This window comes from Indicator indicator, chromosome 10 (genome assembly GCF_027791375.1).
Source record: "Indicator indicator isolate 239-I01 chromosome 10, UM_Iind_1.1, whole genome shotgun sequence".
Lineage (NCBI taxonomy): Eukaryota > Metazoa > Chordata > Aves > Piciformes > Indicatoridae > Indicator > Indicator indicator.
Genome location: NC_072019.1, coordinates 16,658,649 through 16,679,152, shown reverse-complemented (window position 1 = coordinate 16,679,152; position 20,504 = coordinate 16,658,649). Strand labels below are relative to the sequence as shown.

General features: G+C 48.0%; 1 protein-coding gene across 1 annotated transcript in view; it reads left to right on the top strand.

Moving 5' to 3' along the window:
* TNR (tenascin R) overlaps nucleotides 1–14,568 on the top strand; it is a 32,226-nt gene extending 17,658 nt beyond the window's left edge. Inside the window, exons 12-21 of the mRNA XM_054384044.1 lie at nucleotides 150–293; nucleotides 946–1,065; nucleotides 1,599–1,742; nucleotides 2,337–2,467; nucleotides 4,751–4,883; nucleotides 9,208–9,359; nucleotides 10,702–10,798; nucleotides 11,750–11,911; nucleotides 13,851–14,014; nucleotides 14,449–14,568. Coding sequence (XP_054240019.1) covers nucleotides 150–293; nucleotides 946–1,065; nucleotides 1,599–1,742; nucleotides 2,337–2,467; nucleotides 4,751–4,883; nucleotides 9,208–9,359; nucleotides 10,702–10,798; nucleotides 11,750–11,911; nucleotides 13,851–14,014; nucleotides 14,449–14,568 — 1,367 coding nt within the window. The remainder of the gene's footprint in view (nucleotides 1–149; nucleotides 294–945; nucleotides 1,066–1,598; nucleotides 1,743–2,336; nucleotides 2,468–4,750; nucleotides 4,884–9,207; nucleotides 9,360–10,701; nucleotides 10,799–11,749; nucleotides 11,912–13,850; nucleotides 14,015–14,448) is intronic.
* Nucleotides 14,569–20,504: the final 5,936 nt, after the last annotated feature.

Below are 20,504 nucleotides of genomic sequence, written 5' to 3'. Positions count from 1 at the left end.
ACAGGTGTGCTCCTGCAGGGAAAAACCCCAGTTACCCCCAGTATCAGCCTTGCAGAGGGCTTGTGACATTGTCCTCACCCCCAAGCACCAACAGCACCCCAGGGGCGGGGCCAGCCATGATGCCAAAGCCCTTGGCTCTGTCCCTGCAGGGAGGATAGACAGCACTGCCATCGCCAGCGACGTCACCGAGTACCCCCTCCTGCACCTGGAGCCTGCCACCAGATATGAGATTGCGATGAAGAGTGTGCGGGGCCGGGAGGAGAGCGAGGTGACCTCCATCACCGTGCACACAGGTGAGAAGGACCTTCTGGTGGGCAGGGAGCAATCAAACCATGCCAGGTCCAGCCCCAGGCAGGGCTGAGGGCCCCTGCATACGCTACAAATGAGGCAGCTGAGAGCAAGCTGCACCTCACATCAGCCTGATGCAAGCTTGAGATGATAAGCGAGGCTCACAAGGGCCCAGTGTGGGCTCTTGAAGTATGTTTAAGCAAAGCTTGTCCTGAATATGCATGGGTAGTCATGGGGAGGAGTGATAAATCTGTGTGCTGGCATGGGGAAGCCAGAGATATGATGTTGGGCAACCATGACAACCTTTCCTAGAGGGAGTACAGACTTCCAGAAATAATCCCTGGGGAAGCCCTGACACAAACAGCATCTGCTGCAAGAATAAAACCCTCTGCTATCCCCCAGACTCCTCGAAACCTACCAAAAATCCCTAACTTCCCAGGCTGTGCATCAGGAAAACAGTGGAAGAGCAGCTCAGGTAATAGGACAGCACCAGCTCTGACCCATGTGCTCTCCAGCCAGAGCAGCAATAACTCTTCTGCAGGCACAAATGCCTGGGCAGCAAGGCGGGACCATGAACAATGGGCCATAAGAAGACTTTCTGAGTTCATAGTCCAGTCTCTTAATGCCTCTGACTCTCTGAATCTCTCCCCTGTGTAGCCATGGATGCCCCCTTGGGGGTCACAGCCACCAATATCACCCCCACTGAGGCACTGCTGCAGTGGAACCCACCACTGTCAGACGTGGAGAGCTACGTCCTTGTCCTCACCCGCCGAGCAGGTATGATGGGGCTCCGTTTCAGCTCACCTCCACCTCTCCCCCATCGCAAAGTTCAAGGCTCAGTGGGTGCCTTCCATAGAGGGAATAAGGAAGCTTTGGAGGAGGGCAGCAGCTGGCAGGTAGCAGGGATGTAGTCCCTCACTAAATGCCAGCTTCTCCAGAACAGGTCCCATGGTACATGTTTCCATCAAACCTTGGACGATGGCAGTCCACACAGAAGGGGACTGGGGTCCTCCTAACTGGCCCACCACCAGCAGCCCAGTACCAATCTCACAGAAACTTGGTGTGTGGCAAACTCAGTGAAACTTTCCCTTTCACTACTGAAGGGAAAGCAAGGATCAGGCAATTAGAGGGACTGTGGGAAAAACAAGACCACCCTTCAGAATGAGCACCACCTCTGCAGCTCAGCTGCTGCACAGTAGCTCATGGTGCTTCAGCAGTGTAAGTGCTTTTGTTCATGAGATCCTACCCACAGACAGATTTTGGAAAACCACCTTGCATCTCTACCTTAACTCATCTCTCATGGCTTACAGTTGCAGGAGAAACCATTCTTGTGGATGGAGTCAGCCAGGAGTACCAGCTGACCAACCTCCTGCCCAGTACCACGTACACAGTCTCTATGTATGCCACCAATGGGCCTCTCACCAGCCAGACCATCAGCACCAACTTCACAACTCGTATGTACAATCATCCCCCCTGCTGCCTGTAATGTGCCCGTAGCCATTCAGCCAACCCAGAAGCACTCAGCAAGGCTGAGCCAAAGCTCTTCTCACATTTCTGTGGGTGTAGAAGTAGCCATCTGCCAAAGGACACCCAATTGCTAGTGCTGGGCACAATACAAGGACCAAATTTTAATCACAACAAGCATCAACCATCATTTGTACTCTTTCAACATTCCCTTCTTTTGATTTCCTCTGGGTGTGGTTTCCCAGGAAGACCCTTGACCAGGACTTTTTCTTGCCAAAGCCATAGTTCAGAAGAGCACTACAAACCATTTTACTTACAAGAAGCTTGACAGGCCCCACAGCACATGAATTTCAGAGCTGTTACCCTCATAGATCATCGGGCAGAGGAGGACTTTTAGAGGGTTTGCTAAACTCTGTTCAAGGATGAGGACAGGTGATGAGATCTGGAAAGTGAGGGTGAGGATGGACTTTGGGCTGTAGCTGGGTGTTGCGAGGCTGAACTGGTGTGCACTGAGTTGGGATGAGGGGCTGGGGTGGTTGTTCATGAGAATCTGCACTTCCCTGGGCCCTTGTCCACCCTTGCAGTTTTGGATCCTCCCACAAATCTGACTGCCAGCGAAGTCACTCGACGCAGTGCCCTGCTCTCCTGGGTGCCTCCCCTGGGAGAGATCGAGAACTACATCATGACCTACAGAACCAGCGATGGCAGCTGGAAGGTGAGTGAGTCCTCACAAAGACACAGGCTCATCAAGTCAGGAAATAACATGACCATGGAGAAACAAGCAAGAGAAGACCAACAAAGTAAAAGAATTATATTAACTAGGTCAAAGAGAGACCAAAAGGGAAGAGACTACTTTCTGCATGCGGACAAGTTCACCATGAGCCAGCAATGTGCCCTTGTGGCCAAGAAGGCAAATGGTAACCTGGGATGTATTAAGAAGAGTGTGACCGGCAGGCTGAGGGAGGTTTATCTCTTCATCTGCCCTGGCCTGGTGAGGTCATGTCTGGAATATTGTGTCCAGTTCTGGGTTCCTCAGTTCAAGAGAGACAGGTAACTACTGGAAAGAGTCCAGCAGAGGCTACAAAGAGAGGAGTGGAGCATTTCTGTGAGAAGGAAAAGTTGAGAGACCTGGGACTGCCTAGCCTGGAGAAGAGCAGACTGAGAGGTGATCTAATCAATGCTCATTCATATCTAAAGGGTGAGGGGCAAGAGGATGGGGCCAGATTCTTTTCAGTGGTGCTCAATGACAGGCCAAGGGGCACCAGGCACACACTCAAACCCAGGAGGTTTCATCTGACCATGAGGAAAAAACTTATTTTCTGTGAGGGTGCTGGAGTCCTGGAGCAGGCTGCTCAGAGAGGCTGTGAAATCTCCTTCTCTGGAGAGATTCCAAACCCACCTGGACATTGTGATCCTGGGCAACCTGCTCTGGATGACCCTGCAGGGCGGTTGGAATAGATGTCCACAGAGGTCCCTTCCAACTCTCACCATTTGATGACAAGCGATACTTTACATCAACAGATTGCCTAGGGCAAAGTCTTTATGCACATCTGCAGGTGTGGGAGCATCTGTAAAGTTTGGATGAATGAGGGGAAATTCACAAGCAAGCTGAGGCAGGAGAAAATTATCCTGTGAACAGAGATGCTAGAAACATCATGTGCCCTTCTTGCAAAAAAGGAAGATAGCCACAGACAGCTAATTAATTCCACAATATATTTGATTATTTAATGAGTGGGTCCTTATCTGCCTGTCTGGAAGAGCTGCTATCAGTTGCTAGCAGTACAGCACCACCAGTAGTCTCCTTTCCTTTGCCGGTGCGACTGGCTCACAGTGGCCAGAAGATAAGAGCATTGCAGAAGGTTCAGTATAATGCTGTGTAGCATTGGCTGATGATCACAGAAATGAACACAACAGGAACTAATGGAGTCAAAACTGGCTGGTAACCAGGTCTGGCCAGTAGCTACTCTTTGTCATGTTTGGAGAATCAGGCATGCTCTATACTGAGAGCATGCAGAACACAGAATCATAGAACGGTTTGGGTTAGAAGAGATCTCAAAGATCATCTAGTACCAACCCCCACTACCATGGGCATAGACACCTCCCACTAGACCAGGTTGCTCAAGGCCCCATCCAGCCTGGCCTTGAACACCTCCAGGGAGGGGGCATCCCCCACTTCCCTGGGCAACCTGTTCCAGTGTCTCACCACCCCCACTGTAAAGAATTTCTAATATCCAGTCAAAAATCTCCCTTTCTCAGTCTTAAATCTATTTCCTCTTGTCCTACCACTACAAGCCCTTGTAAAAAGTCTCTCCCCAGCCTTCTTGTAGCCCCCTTCAGGTACTGGAAGGCTCCTATAAGGTCTCCCCGGAGCCTTCACTTCTCCAGGCTGTACAGCCCCAACGCTCTCAGCCTGTCCCCACAGGAGAGGTGCTCCAGCCTTCTCACCATCTTCATGGCCCCTGCTCTAGACCTTCTCCAACAGATCCATGTCCTTCTTGTGTTGGGGGCCCCAGAACTGGATGCATTACTCCAGGTGGGGTCTCACCAGAGCAGAGTAGAGCAGCAGAATCACCTGCCTTGTCCTGCTGGTCACACTTCTTTTGGTGCAGCCCAGGACTCAGTTGGACTTCTGGGCTGCAAGTGACCATTGCCAGCTCATGGTTTTTGTCAACCAACACCCCCAAGTCCTTCTCCTTCAGACTGCTCTCAAGCCATTCTCTGCCCAGCCTAATCCCAAACAGATGAAACAGACCACAAACACTTAATATCCTGTGTCCAAACCAGCCCACTTTTTCCCACCCAAACGTTTGAATATATTCATTGACTTCACGTTGTCTTAGTCCAGGGGTGTAAGCAGCCATGCTATGCTCCTCGGCCAGTTGTCAAGGGCTATGGTAGCTCGTTGCTTCCCTTCCCTCCTCACTTACTCTTTAGGCTCCCCACCACTTTTCTCATCTGTTGCTCTTGCTGTCTGCCTCCTTCTGGGACCCACGTACAGGAGCTGATAGTGGATGCTGAGGACACGTGGATCCGTCTGGAGGGGCTTTCTGAGACTACAGAGTACACTGTGCGCCTGCAAGCTGCCCAGAACACCATGAGGAGTGGCTTCATCTCCACCACCTTCACCACAGGTGAGGACTCATACAGCATCCACTTGGCCAAGCAGGACTGGATTTCAGGTAGCCATGGACTGGCTTTATGGGCATTCCCTCCTTGGGCAGCATTTCTCCATGAGAGGTACATTCATTGCCATGACCCACAGAGCAGCCTTGCTGCAAAGAGTTAATGGCTGAAGGACCTATAATACAAACACAAGACCAAGCCCAGGGCAAGCTATTTGAGCTTCACACCAAGGACCATCTTCCAAGTCCTTTGCCTTGCCATTGCCCTTCTTCAAATGCAGAAATAGAGGGGGGAAAAACCCACACATATCAACAGCTGTGCTCTTGGAGTGAGTGGAGAGAGACCCAGCTGGTCTCTCCATGCTGTCAATGTGGTCTGATCTCTCACAAATATCATGGAACCATAGAAGAGTTCAGGTTGGAAAGGATCTTTAAAGGTCATTTAGTCTAACCCCCTAGGAATGAGCAGGGACATCTTCAGACTCAGAGCCCCATACAATCTGACCTTGAATGTTTTGAGGGATGGGGCGTTCCTGAAAGTATCAAGCAGGTGCATCTCCACCACCATCAGCAGAGTCACAATCAGCAGCACCAGCATGGCCATGGGACTGTGGTCTCAACAACTTTATCCAATTGCATTATTCTTCTCCCCTCTAGTTCCAGAGAAGTCACAGTGCACTAAAGCAACAGGAATGGTTTGCTTTCCAAATCATAGGATCATAGGATGTTAGAGGTTGGAAGGGACCTTCAAAGATCATCAAGTGCACCCCCTTTACCAGAGCAGGACCAGAGAATCTAGCATAGGTCACACAGGAACACATCCAGATGGGTCTTGAAAGTCTCCAGAGAAGAAGACTCCACAACCTCCCTGGGCAGCCTGTTCCAGTGCTCTGTGACCCTCACAGTGAAGAAGTTCCTCCTCATGTTGAGATGGAACCTCCTGTGCTATAGTTTACATCCATTACCCCTTGTCCTGTCAGTGTGCAATTGAGAAGAGCCTGTCCCCTCCCTCTTGACACTCAGCCCTCAGATATTTATAAACATTTATTAAATCCCCTCTCAATCTTCTCCAGACTAAAAAGCCCCAGGGCTCTCAGTCTCTCCTCATAGGGCACACGCTCCAGTCCCTTAATCATCAGTGGGCATCCACCTCACGGACAGAGTGCTTACACTTGCAAGACTGAAGCTGGCATGAAAATACTACCATTGTCCCCATCCTTTGCAACCCTTCACATGAGAAACTGTGCAAAGGGTCTCTTTCTTCACCATCATTGGAAAGGCTTGCCAGGAACTTAGAATCATAGAACTGTTGAGGTTGAAGAGACCTTTGAGATCAGCATGTCCAACCAGTTGAGCTCACAATCCCACCACTTCTAGGCTACTACCACTAAACCACATCCCTCAGCACTACATCCACACATCTTTTAAATACCTCCAGGGATGGTGACTCCACCACCACCTCCCTGGGCAGCCTGTTCCAATGCCTGAGAACCCTTTCTGTGAAGAAATTCAATCTGAAACTCCTTTGGCACAACTTGAAGCTGTTTCCTCTTGTCCTGTCATCTGTTGCATGTGAGAAGAGAGAACTTAACCAAGTGTATTTTGTTCAGGACTCAATGCAATTACATTTCTCCTGGCTTTCAAAAGCACAAAGAAACCTGAAGATGATGTCCACCAAAACTCCCTCCATCTGCGTTGTCAATTCAACGTGGATAGTTTTCTTTGAATCTCCTATGAATAAACTTCACCATCATGGTTACATGCAGAGGTCTGTTCACCTGCTATTAAGAGATAATAGAAACTATTTACATCAACAAAAATAGAAAAGGCTCTTCTCTAATGCACCTACAGATCAGGCTTTCCTGTGATTCTTGCCTCTTATGTGGGCACATAAAGTCAGTGCAATTCAGGCAGGTGATGGAAAAATGTGTGTAATCATTGAGGTAGTCGAGGAGTCTACCTGGGCTTGGCTTCTTGACTGGGATAAAGCAACAGAAACTCACTCACAGCAGGCAAGGGGAGCACCTTTTCCATTAAACACCAATTCCAGACCTCAGTAGCTTCCGAGACACTGCTGCCAGCTGATGCAGCACCCAAACAGCTTTAATTTGCTTTTAAGATGAAGATAAGCATCAGCAAGACAACAGTTTCTCCCCACTTACCCCATATATCAATGAGATCCAATCCATGGACAAGAATCGGAGTCTGGGATTCAATTTGCTCTGGTGGCACATCAGGGCACTTTGCAGATAAAAAGGACTTGTCTTTAAGGAGACTTTAAAAAAAAAAAAGGAAAAGAAAGAAAAAGAAAAGAAAACAAAACAAAACCAGGCTTAATTTAAATTTTTTTGCTTCCTTCTGCTCACAGTACACATCCTGGGGTTCTTCCATTCCCTCTGACATATTAATAGCTCAGCCTCTTTGTTTCATGTTTGCATAACATTCTTGGGGAATTGTATACAGCTGGGACAAAAGGAAGAAACAGATACAGTATTTATAATTTATAGTGGTTTGCAATGTCTTTCAAGGTCTCCTTGGCTCTTAAAGAGATGAATATAAATTAAGAAACAAGTAATCTGTGCAGAGCTCAGGGGAGCCTGAAGTGGTTGTCTTTGAAGCAGTTTTCATTGCTGGATACTCTAAAATGCAAACACTGTCTCACCAGCACTTCCACTACAGACTATGAAGATCCCCTCATTCTTCCCATCTCCAACACTTAGGTGAAGTAACAACCTCCAAGCCTTCAGGTCACAAGGATGGGGGAATACACTCAAGTGGGAAATAATAGACAAGAGTCTGTACCCTTAGTAGAACCACAGAATTGTTTCGCTCAGAAGAGACCTCTAAGATCAAGTCCACCCACCAACCCAACACCACCATGGCAATTAAACCATGTCTCAAAGTGCTGCATCTACATGCTTTTTTAACACCTCCAGAGATGGTGACTTGACCACCTCCCCTGGGCAGCCTGTTCCAATGCCTGACCACTCTTTCAGTAAACTTTTTTTCCTAATATCCAACCTAAACTTCCCCTGGTGCAATTTGAGGCCATTTCCTCTTGTCCTGTCACCTGATACTAGGGAGAAGAGACCCACCACCACCTCACTCCAACCTCCTTTCAGGGAGTGGTAGAGAGCAATGAGATCTCCCCCTCAGCCTCCTCTTCTTCAGACTTAACAACCCCTTTTCCCTCGGCCACTCTGTAGAAGATCTGTTCTCTATATCCTTCACCAACTTTGCTACCCTTCTCTGGACACACTCCAGCATCTCAATGCCCTTCTTGGAGTGAAGGACCCAAGACTGAGCCCAGTATTCAAGGTGCTGCCTCACCAGCGTCAAGTACAGGGGATTGATCACTTCCCTCCTCCTGCTGGCCACGCTATTCATGATCCAGGCCAGGATGCTGTTGGCCTTCCTGGCCACCTGGGCATACTGCTGGCTCATGTTCAGGCAGCTGTCAACCACAACACCCAGGTCCTTCTCTGCCAGGTAGTTTCTAGCCACTCTGCCCCAAGCCTGGAGCATTGCATGGGGTGGTTGTGATCCAGCTGCAGCACCTGTCAGTTGGCCTTATTGAACCTCATACAGCTGACCTTGAACCATTGATCCAGCCTGTCTAGATCACCTTCACATCTCAATGCATAACTAAGACACCCTCGAAAGCCACATCCCTCTTGCCAGCTGTGCACACTTTTACTCCATCATCCATATGCACCAACAGCAAAGAAAAAGGTAGATTTCCCCCAACAGAAGCTCAGAGACATTTCTAAGACATTTCATTAGAGGATAACTGATGCACAGCCACACGACCAACACTGCCCATCTCTAGCATCTCACATAACCTAATTGCTGATCAGTTTGCAAATACCAATCAGCCTGGTGTAAGTCCACCATCATTTCCAAGGGCATGGAACAGGAGAATCCCCTTGGAATCAGTAAAGTCACAAAACTTGCTTGGAGCTGGCAATCCTGAGTGGAGAAGATGTGTCAGTATTTTCACAGCTGTCTAAATATACCAGTGACAGCTTAAACCCCAAGGTTTCAGACATGGTGCAGAAACATAGTCCAAGAAGTGACATCCCTCATCATTCATAGCGGTGTTGCCATGCACTTTTCCAGCCTAGGCCATAGGGGAGATTAACCAATATATGAACACATTTTTTTCCATTAAATCCTCTGCTGTTGTTGGCAGACGTGAAGTCCCACCACATCGTAGAATAACTCAAGACTCGGAAACCAAGTTAGATGTTTCCTGGATCATAACCAGTGAGGCTCAAGGCATGCAGAAAGGGTGTCAATCTGCTTAGATTTTGAGTTTAATTTAATTTTGCAGGTGGCCGTGTCTTTGCTAACCCTCAGGACTGTGCCCAGCACCTGATGAATGGAGACACATTGAGTGGTGTCTACACCATCTCCATCAACGGGGACCTGAGCCAGCGAGTGCAGGTCTACTGTGACATGACCACTGATGGAGGTGGCTGGATTGTAAGTAGCCATGCGCTTGTCCTGTGTGATTGTCCCCATCACAAAGAAACCCAGCTCAATCCTACCAGCAAAGCCAAGCACCACACTGTGCGGGAACAACAGCAGGCTTCACGTCACACGCTTCATTTCCCACGCCACAGGGAACGGCCCACGCTCCAGCAATAACAGTTACACTTGGAGAAATGCCCTTTGATTTATTTGACGTGCTTCTGGAAAGCAAAATCCGGGACTGAAGCTGATTTATTGTTCTAGAAATGAAATTAATGGCTGACAGGTTTCCAGGGGAATGATTCAGGCTGCCTGCAGTAGCAGGATGTCAGGCATCACCCCCATTGAGCCCGCACAGGAGTTTTGAGAGGAAAATGCCTGTTTGGCTTTTGGATTGCACAAACACTGCTTGTCTTGACGTAGATGGATTGACAGCCTGAGTAAATACTGCTCTGGTGCTTTGATTTGGTTTGTGTCAAACACTTACTTACATGCATTACAGAACTCCACTAGATGTATAAAGAAAGAAAAACAAAAGGATTCCTTAAATGCTGGTTTCTAGCATGGATGTTCTTTTAGCCAGGAAATGTCCCTTGACCTCACCCTTTCTCAGAGCATCCTACTGGATAACACAGAGCCAGCCAAAAATGGAATCTCATGCTGGAAAACCAGAGACACCACGTGTTGGGTAGAGCAGCAAGCTTGAAGGTTGATTCCTTCCTCTAGGCTAACACTGATTGGCCTTGGACATAGAAACATTTCATTTAGGGTGGAAGAGACCTTTAAGATCACCAAGTCCAGCCACAGCTGGCTGTCCCAAGCTTGCACAGATCATAGGATCAAAGAAACATTTTATTGGAAGAGACCTTTAAGATGATTGAGTCCAACCCAGCACTGCCAGGTCACCACTAAACCATGTCCCTCAGCACATCTACACAGCTTTGAAATCTGTCTAGGGATGGGGACTTCACCGCTGCCAGGGCAGCCTGTGCCAGTGCTTGCCAACCCTTTGGGAGAAGAAACTGTTCATAATGTCCAAACTAAACCTCCCCTGGTGTAACTTGAAGCTGCTTCCTCTTCTCTTATCCTTTGTTCCTTGAGAGAAGAGACCAACCCCCTCCTCACTATAACCTCCTTTCAGGTAGTTATAGCATCATCCTAACATCTCTTCAGTCTGCACAGGAATTAATTTTATGGCTGCAATTAACACATACTGGATGGACATCACAATTTTCTCCCCTGAAAGGCACAATGGAAGACAAAATATTGGCTTCATTTTGAGTGCTCCAAAGCCTGGTGAGGCCATCCCTCTTCTCCTTTAGACTGATTTCCCCCTCATGTTTCCTCACTGCAGGTCTTCCAGAGGCGGCAGAACGGGCTGACCGATTTCTTCCGGAAATGGGCAGATTACCGAGTTGGCTTTGGAAACTTGGAGGATGAGTTTTGGCTGGGTGAGACCTTAACCAGTTCTTTTTCATCAATGCATCAAATCCAAGCTTCCCATACACTGAGCTGCTCTCTTGTGCCAGCTGTTGGCTCCTTGCCTTTCACCTCACTCCTCAACACTCTCTCAAGCAGTTTTTCTTCTGTTGTTCATTCCCTGTCCTGCACATTAGAAAGTGGAGGGGTCTTCCCAGATCAAAGCCCATCACCCTCTTTTGGATGGCTACAGGATGCTTTGGTGGCATCATAGATCTCACCTGGCCTAGGCCAGCAAGTTACTTGCCCAAAGAAAGTAGAAAAAGGGTGAGTGGGAGACCTGGCAATGCTTTGAAACAGAATGTGCTCCCCTAAAACCTGAACATGAGCGGAGGCCAGCCCTGCAGCATAAGCACTCTCTGGCTTGTACAGGAGCTTAACAACAACATGAGAAGCACCAGAGCTCCACAGCTGAACATCCCCAGCTTTAGTGGCATGGAAAAAGATGAACCTGGTCCTTGAACCCACCTTTCATAGCCACAGGGAGGTGAATCACAAAATCACAAATGTTAGGGGTTGGGAAGGAACTCCAGAGATCATTTCATCAAGTCCAACCCCTCTTGCCAAAGCAGGATCACCCAGGGCAGGTCTCACAGGAACACATTCAGGTGGTTCTTCAAAGTCTCCAGAGAAGGAGACTCCACAGCCTCTCTGGGCAGCCTGCTCCAGTACTCCATCACCTTCACTGTAAAGAAGTATCTCCTCATGTGAAGCTTGAGTGGGAACAGAGAGCTCAGACCCCACCAGTGCCAGGAGAGACAAAGATTTAACCAGAAGTGCTGTTGCTGTTTGGTTCCTCTCCTCACACTCATTTCCCACGGCTGTTTTATTTGCTTAGAGCTTTTTTGTTTGTTTGCTTGTTTGCTCAGGGAGTGGATCCAGGCATTGGGTCTCACTGGGTGTCTCACTGCTTGTCTCACCAGGCTTGGACAACATCCACAAGATCACATCCCAGGGACGCTACGAGTTGCGAATAGACATGAGGGACGGCCAGGAAGCGGCGTATGCCTACTATGACAAGTTCTCCATCGGTGACTCCCGCAGCCTCTACAAGCTGCGAATCGGGGACTACAATGGCACTTCAGGTACAACCTCCTTGACAGCAAGTGGTAGGGAAATCCTGGGGCTGGTGGATCTGAAACTGTGTAGGGAATCCCAGCATCAAAGCTTACTTGCCTGGAGCAGCAAGGTACAAACCCATAGCCCTTCCTGCATGCAAATCATGCCCATCATGTTCACAACCAGCTTTTCGAGGCACTGTGTTTAAAGATCTTTGCCGTGCTGGAGAACTGCAAATGTTGTGGAGCTCAATTTTTAGAGCTCAATTTTCTGATGAAGGACAACATCTCTAGAATATAATCTCCCCTGAGATCTTACTGAGGGACTGATCTTACAGTTTAGTACCAGACTTGGTAGAGTTAGATAATGGTTGGACTTGATGATCTTAAAGGTCTTTTCCAGATATATCAATTCTATGATTCTGCATAAAGCAGGCTGATAAATCCCACTAAGGACACAAAGAATTTTCCATTGGGGATTAGATATTAAATCTCAGATGCATTGATGTTCAAATAACCTGGTCAATCATCAGAGGTGCCACCTCACTTGGCAATCACCACAGCTGGCTATCAATGCCATGCTGGAGGGTGTATTTATTGCCCTCCCACAGCAATGGAAAAATTTGAAATCCTCTGCGTTGTTTCCTCATGCAAAGGTTTTGCAAGGACAGTGTCACACCTGCTAGGCTTTGACCACCAGAAAATGGTGTGTGACAGAAGGAGGGGGTCTTTTCTCCAGGAAGTAATAGAAGGGTAGGTGCAGTTGCAACTCCTCTAGCTGGAATCATAGAATGTTTTGGGTTGGAAGGGACCTTTAAAGGTCATCTAGTCCAACCCTCCTGCAGTGAGCAGGGACATCTGCAACTATAGCAGGTTACTCACAGCCCTGTCCAACCTGGCCTCAAATATTTCCAGGGAGGAGGGCACGGGTATGAATCATGCAAGCCTCCATGATTCATACAAACCTTCACCACCACGTACTTAGTGAGGAACTCCACATCACATCTAAGATGCAGGAATTTCCTTATTCAATATCTGGTAGTTGCCACTGGAAGAGAAGAGATGGGGATCTTGGCTTCATGCAACACAGCGCTTGCTCTGAGCTGAAGTCCCAGGGCATGAGGCACCCAACATACTGGCAAAAATGCTGGTACCAGTCCTACAGACATGATTGCCTCCCTTTCCTCACACAAGCCATCCAACCAAGGAGCTTCTGCTCAGCCTTGAGCAAAGGCAGTTAAGACCGACCAAATGTGGTTCATTGCCAAGTCTTCTAGCAAGCCTCTTGGTGGCTGGACTGCACACAGATAGCCTGGGTCCACTTCATATCTTCTCAGGGACCACCAAGGAGCATATTAGGAATGTCCCTATAAGTACCTCACTCAGTTTTAATAATGATCATATTTCACTTTGGCTCTTCTTTCACCCAAAAGCAGCTCTCTTGTCCCTTAGTAAGGAGGGGAGATCAAGGTTGGTGGTTTTGGCGGAATAAGATGTCATACACCTTCTAAAAGGTTCTTCCTCTTATCCAAAGGAAGAAAAGGCCAAGCATCTGTGTTCAAGAGGTGAATGCTTGGCCTCCTCTGGGGAAAAAAAAAATCCCTTTAGCTAAGAGGAGGGAAGGAGGTCAAAAACATCCTGAAGTTCTGTAGCAGAGCCAGGCTTCAGAAGAGCAGAGATGCCCAAATTTAGGATTTAATTCATGGCTGAAACACTGACATTCAGATCCACAACCATAAAGCATTTTATCTGTCAAGCCCAATCAGCTTCTAAGATTTGCTATGGTCTGTACTGATCCTAAACTCAGATGAAGCAGTTGTGAACAAGCCCAGTTAACATTCCCAGACCTTCAGCTGCTGGAACTGCTGATCCACAGGCTGCCACACATGTCAGACTATCCCCATGTCCTCCTGAAAAGATCAGGTGACTTGGGCTGCACCACCCCTAACAGCACCTCTTTCCATAGGGGATTCCCTCACCTATCACCAGGGCCGCCCCTTCTCCACCAAGGACAGGGACAATGACGTCGCTGTGACCAACTGCGCCATGTCCTACAAAGGGGCCTGGTGGTATAAGAACTGCCACCGCACCAACCTCAACGGCAAGTACGGAGAGTCCCGGCACAGTCAGGTAAGGGTAGAGCTGAAAGCCTGCAGCACCTCCTCTGGCAGCACAACCAAGCACAACAGCGAGTCCGGGCTAGGACTGGGGCTCAATGGTCAGGGCACCAGGGTCATGAGCACCACTGGAGTGACTCAGCAAAAGCTGAAGCAAAGCGAACCACCTTCAAGTCATTTGGGCTGGTGCTTTGTTCCTCACACTGACTGCCATGGTCATTTACTGTGGTACCTTGTCAAGGTACATCTGAAAAATAAGTATGTAAAATGTGATCAGGAGCCTTTGAGCAGTAGGGAAAACCCATCCAGCCAAAGCAGAGGAAGAATGCCTTGCTCCTGCTGTACCAAATTCTTCCATCTGGCTTTTCTACGGTGGTCCTTCCTTTCCCACTGTAGTTTCATGTTAGGGCCTTTCCTCACCCTGTGCCTTTCTCTCCCTCCTGCCAGGGGATCAACTGGTACCATTGGAAAGGCCACGAGTTCTCCATCCCCTTTGTGGAAATGAAGATGCGACCTTACAACCACCGAAACATCTCTGGGAGGAAGCGACGGTCTCTACAGCTCTGAGCCAGCTGAATTCCCTCCCACCTCCCACCACCTGACCTTTTCTGTCATTTGTTTGTATTTTATAATATGAAAAGGGGAAGAAAAAATTACTACTCGTCTGAGATAGCAACCTCCCCCTCACAAGTGCTGGAGGGAACCACGGCACAAGCAGAGGCCGTGGGGAAGGAAGATCTCATTGCTTTGCATCTGTCCCAGAGCAATACCAAATTTCCAGTCTCCCTACCCCAATACTTTGGCCCTTAACATGAGAAGAAAGAGAGAGCAAGAGACAGATTTTTGATATTTTTTTAAAAGACTCAGTAATCCCCAGTAAACCCTTTTAGAACCATTTGTCTTGGGGCTTGTGGCAGAAACCTTCCCCACAGGGACTTTGGTGTAGCCATTTTCATCCCAGTCACAGACAGAGGCACCTTTTCTTCCTGGCATGGAGGTCCCAAGCTTGCTTCATGCCATCCTGTAGGTATAACTCTTCCAACAGGCAGAGGCACATCTCTCCTGCCCAGGGGCACACAGCCTGATCACCCCTCCCCTGTGTGTAGGCACTGTACACATGGAGATAAAGTGAGGATGAGCAAACACAAGGCTCATCCCATCCCTGGTATTCACAGATCACACCAAGAGGACTTGGTGAATATCTGCATGTGTAGGCAAACTCTAGAGAACCCACAGCTCACATGTTGGCTCCACCATAGCCAAAGTCATCCCTGAGTACATGGGGTGCAGGAGAACAAGAGAGGGTCCATAGCCCCAGCCTGCATCATCCACTTCTTTGAGCTGAACTCATCCCACTTCAGGGTTATGCTGAGCTTCATGGAGAAGGGATTCAAATTAGATGACTTGGGAGAAAAATCATTACTTGTGGTCTTGAAGTCTAGGGCCCATTTCCTCTGCCACTACATTGTGTCTCACAGAGGTCATTGGTCCCAAACCAAAGAATCTCAGAGAAAGACCAGCAACCAGAGGAGCTGTAACATGGCAGCAAACATAGCCTAGGTGCTCTTCTTCAGGGACCTCCAACGCACACAGGGAAAGATGATGATGCAGCCAAGGAAAGACAAGTGCAATCTGAGAAAAGCCTGTTCCCTTTCTCCTCCTATACCATCCCTCTTCACTGCCATCACAAGAGGGACTCAGATCTCAGTGCCTTGGTATCACCATCTCCCTAATCCACTGTTTCCCCTCCTGGAACGAAGGCTTAGTCCGTTCAGATTTTGGAGTACTTCAAGACTCTTAGAAGAATAGATGAGTTTACTCTTCCTGTTCTTAACTTCTCCCATTTTAAGAATGATGGACCCTTCAGATATCTCTGGATGCTTTCTGTTGTCATTGACACCACATCCACATAGCCCAAATGACCACTGTACTGGAGTCACTACTCTGCCAAGGGTTCTGATCAATGCTGGGCATTGTCACTGGCTTGGTCTCAAAGAAGGGACCTGTCTCCACATCTGAGGACAATGCAGCTCATCACTGGGTTCGCAGCCAAGGAGCATTACAAATGCTAAGCTTTCTGATTATAACATACTGAAGCTGCTTTGTCTCAAGAAACAGCTTCCAGATGGTAACATAAAGGCATCTTTGCAGTAGCTTACAATTCAGGCCCAGTGTCTCTAGCATGGTCACACTTCTGGAAGTTCTGATGTTACTCATCATGGCTGCAGAGCTGAAGAAGGGTGTTAAACAGAAAAGCAGCCTCCTTCTCCATTCCACATACTGGCACATGAAATCATAGCCAATCCCAAGGTCAGATTAGACGCAGGGTCCAGCCCTTCAAGTGGTCATTTTACAAGCTGCAGTTCAACCTGGAATAAGGGTGCTGTAGCTCAGCAACATCTCATATGTGAATAAGGCATCTCTTCTTAATCCCCATCAGCATCAAATCAGTCAAGCCAACCAGTTAAGGAGCAGGTCAGTCAGAGAGCATGCAAATGATGTGATCTCCTGCAGGACATGATCAGTCACAGGTGACAGCATGTCATGCCTTTCAAGCAACCTGCCCTGGTGTAGGTCCCAAAAGCCAACAAGAAACAGCTGACAAGACTGATTGAAAGCTAAGAAACCTCCTTGTAGATCACCAGATTAATATTTTTCCCAACATCACCAAGAGTTTTTATTCGAGAAGTGTCCTAAAGCTGTCTGCTTCTCTACCCAGGTAGAAGGAAGAGACACCAGTAGAAAGTCAGGAGCTCATCATTCACAATCAGGTGGAAGGCAAGAAAGCTTTTTTCAAAAGTACCAGTCAAACAGAAAATGAAATGCTAAGCTTTCCTAGGAGGTTCAGAGGAAGATACTCAAAAAGGGTGACTATCTCTAAACAGATCTCCCTGCATATGCCTGTCACCCCTTCTATCAATCCTGTAACCAGGATGAAAGGGCCCAGTTGACACGACTCCATCGTCGAGTCTGAAGGACACCCTTGGAGATAGTATCTGACCTTCCAGTGCTTCTATGCACCGATGCTGCTCCTTGTTCTCAAACATGGTGACAGGGTGTCACCTTGGTGAAGTGCAGTTGTGAAAATCTTTTAAAGGAAAGGTATCTACATGTGGTGGATTTGTCCTTCTGGTGATAACCTAACCCAAGCCTAGGCAAACCATCAGCAATGACAGCCTGGTCACTTGGACAATTTTCCCTTGTTCACATCGTCCAGCTACAAAACACAATTTTCCAGAAGTTTTTCATCATTGCCTGATGGATTTTTCTGGATAAAGCCCTTTACATCAATTTCAAACAAATCTGTGCTGCATGTTGATGCTACAGAACAGCCAGGTAGTTAAGTTCAGTCTCTCTTTACCTTCCAGCACAGGTTGGGCAAGCCCTCTTTTTCCTGAATTCATTCACCAACCAGAGCAAGTTTGTCCCCCATCAGCATAGCATTGAGACTGAACCAAGCCTTGGCAACAGGCCGGAAATTCCCAGAAACCCAGCCTGGATCCTGCACACTGCTCATCTCAAAAGACCATCACTGGGCTCTGGTGGCTCTTCTGCCATCCAGCTTATATGGCCCAGACTTCCCAGACCCCAAAATGAACTTGAAGCTGTTACCTAAACCACACTCTCCACTGTGAGATGTCATCTCACATAACATCAAGCAAGTAGAAGCACATCAGGTCCTTCACCCAGAAAAACACTTTGAGTGCCCAGGACACCCACAACCTTTCAAAGCCACCTTTTATTTTCAACCCTAAAATCCTGGAAGAAAACAGCAATCTCTTACTCAATTTCCATTTCCCTCTGTCTCCACTGCTATCAGACCTCCAAGCCCACCTCTCCACCACACACTGCACTAAGATATAACCAAAGAATAAAAAGAAAAAAAATTGCCTGAGAGGAAAAGCTGCTTTTAGTAATATGATGCTAAAGACAGCATTGAGAAATGAATCATTTGTGGAAAGAAAGAGGACAGGCCTTACCCAAAGGGTTTTTGGCAGAAGGATGCTGGAATAGTGTCAGAACCACACAAAGGTTGGGAAGAAGGCTTTGCTTCTACTCCTTATCTTGACATTACTTTAGCATGAGTATTTCAAAGCATTCCACCAGCCTAACATCCTCTTGTCCCAACCTCTTACCTCCTTTCCAACATGATGCTTACCCAAGATGAAGCATTGAGGTGTGAAAGGTAAAACTCATACCACCTGTGTCCCCAGCAATGTGTCAGATGTCCCCATGCTGGGGTGGCCCTGTGTTCACAACAGGTTTAATGTGACCTGCTAAAATACAGCATGAGTCCAAACACCCACCTGGTGCCAGCACATGCCCTTCATCCAGACTCAAAGCTGTCCTTCTGCTATGTCCCCACCATCGTACCCTGAGGTGACCATGCACCCCTGCCCTATAGCCCCCAGCAATGCCCACAAGTTTTGGCCTTGCCAGACACTGCCAGTAAAGAGCTCTTATCCCAACCTCTGCTTAATCCATGCTTAAACCCACTAATGAAGGGTTTTGTCCTGGGGCCAAGAGAGAAGCCAATATGTTTCTGCCAACCAAGTACCCCAAGATGGGTATCAAACCCAACTGAACCCCTTGGGGACCACCAGTACCCTCCAGGGTCACCTTTCCCCTTCCATTAAACCTGATGGTGCCCAGATGGTGGTGGCAGCTCCTTGCCCCTTCCAGGGGAGAGGTTTAGGGTAAAGGGGAAGGAAAGGCTCTTCCCTGGGGAGATGCTGATGCCCAGACCCGCCTCAGTACCCCAGCCTGCAGCTCTCCAGATGTCAGTGATTCCTTAGAAGAACGGTGACACAAAGACCTAACAAACAAACAAGCACCCCACTTGGTACAGGTGTTACCCTGGAATTCTGGTTATTCCTTAAAAAAACCCAAACATTTACAACCATAAATAAGAAAAAAAGAATGGAGGCAATGAAACCCCTTGGACAGCTTCTGGTGACCTCGACCACAAACGGATGCAACCATCCAAGAGGGAAGAAAAATGCCAATAAATGCATAAAATAAAAGAAATAATATAAATAAATAATATATTAAACAACTCTCCCCACCCTGTAATGAAAACGTAGCTCGGAGAATGGGATTGACGCTCGTTAACCATTGTTAACTAGTACTTTTTAGTCCTGACCACTCTTAGGCTATGTATAGTTCCTTTTTTTAATGCATTTTCTATACATTAATAAAAGATACTGAAGGAGTGAGCCGTCTGCCTGTCTGGGAGTGGGGCGGGATGATGTCCTGGTGCATCCAAGCCCAGCAGCATCACAGCCCCAACCACTCACGTGCTGTCACCCTCCTGCAAGGTCATGCCCTGCCCCACTGGAGCTCAGATACTTTTGCAGCCAAAGCAGTTGGCCACAAAGACGTGGTTCTGCACTTGGCAGATTGACAGAATCACAGAATGGTGGGGGCTGGAAGTAACCACTTCTAGACCAACTGCACTGCTCACCCAGAACTGGTTGCCCAGGCGGGTTTGGAATCTCTCCAAAGAAGGAGGCTGCTCTCAGAGCAGCCTGCTCCAGCACTCTCACAGCAGAGATGCTTACCTGCTTGGTTGCAGTTTGTGCCTGTTGCCCCTTGTCCTGTGACTGGGCACCACTGAAAAGAATCTGACCTCATCTTCTTGACCCCCACCCATCAGCACTGATGAAGATCACCTCCCAGTATTCTCTTCTCCAAGCTAAAAAGCCCCAAATCTCTCAGACCTTTCCTCCTCAGCAAGGTGCTCCAGCCCCCTCACCATCTTTGAGATCCCTTCCAACCCAAACCATTCTATGAATCTATAAAAAAGGGGTCAGCGTGGCTGCGCCTTGAACCCCAGTAAGGCTGGGAGCTGTGCTTTGGCCACAGCCCAGCAGAAGATGTTTTGTTAATAAATTTAGCTGTTCTCACAAGTTAGAGAGGCCCTCGGCTCTGCAGCTGGCAGCCAGGGAAAGCAAAGCCATGGTGCAAATGCTCAGGAGCAGAGCAAACCAACTCCAAAGTCTTCAGTTAAAGCCTGATTTAGGGAGAGATCTGTTCCCATCATGGTGGAAAAATCCCACTGAAAACCTAATTGCAAGGCTACAAAAGAAACAACAAAAAACCAACACTGACTGAGCAAAAAATGGCTGGGACAAGTGTGAATTTCAGAAGATTTTGAAAGTCTCATTTCACACACAGACTTTATTTAGACCTCCTTGTCCTAAGTTTTCATGTTTGGCATGTAGCCAGGCAGGATGAGAAAGAAGCTCTTCCACCAGACCACTTCAATATTTTCTAAATTTAATTCTGAGAGACAAAGCAGGGGAATTTGCTTTGCAGCAGCTTCTCAACTTCCCTTTCTCACTCTGATGTGAGAGAAGAAAAAAGGAAGTTGTGAGCATGGGGATCTCCCACCTTGGCCACAGCCTGTCCCACGGGCAGCAGCCAGCAGCAGGACCTGCCAGAGCCCAGCTCTGCTGCTCCCCAGCTTGTCCTGTGTCATTGCACACTCAGTGCTGAAGCCT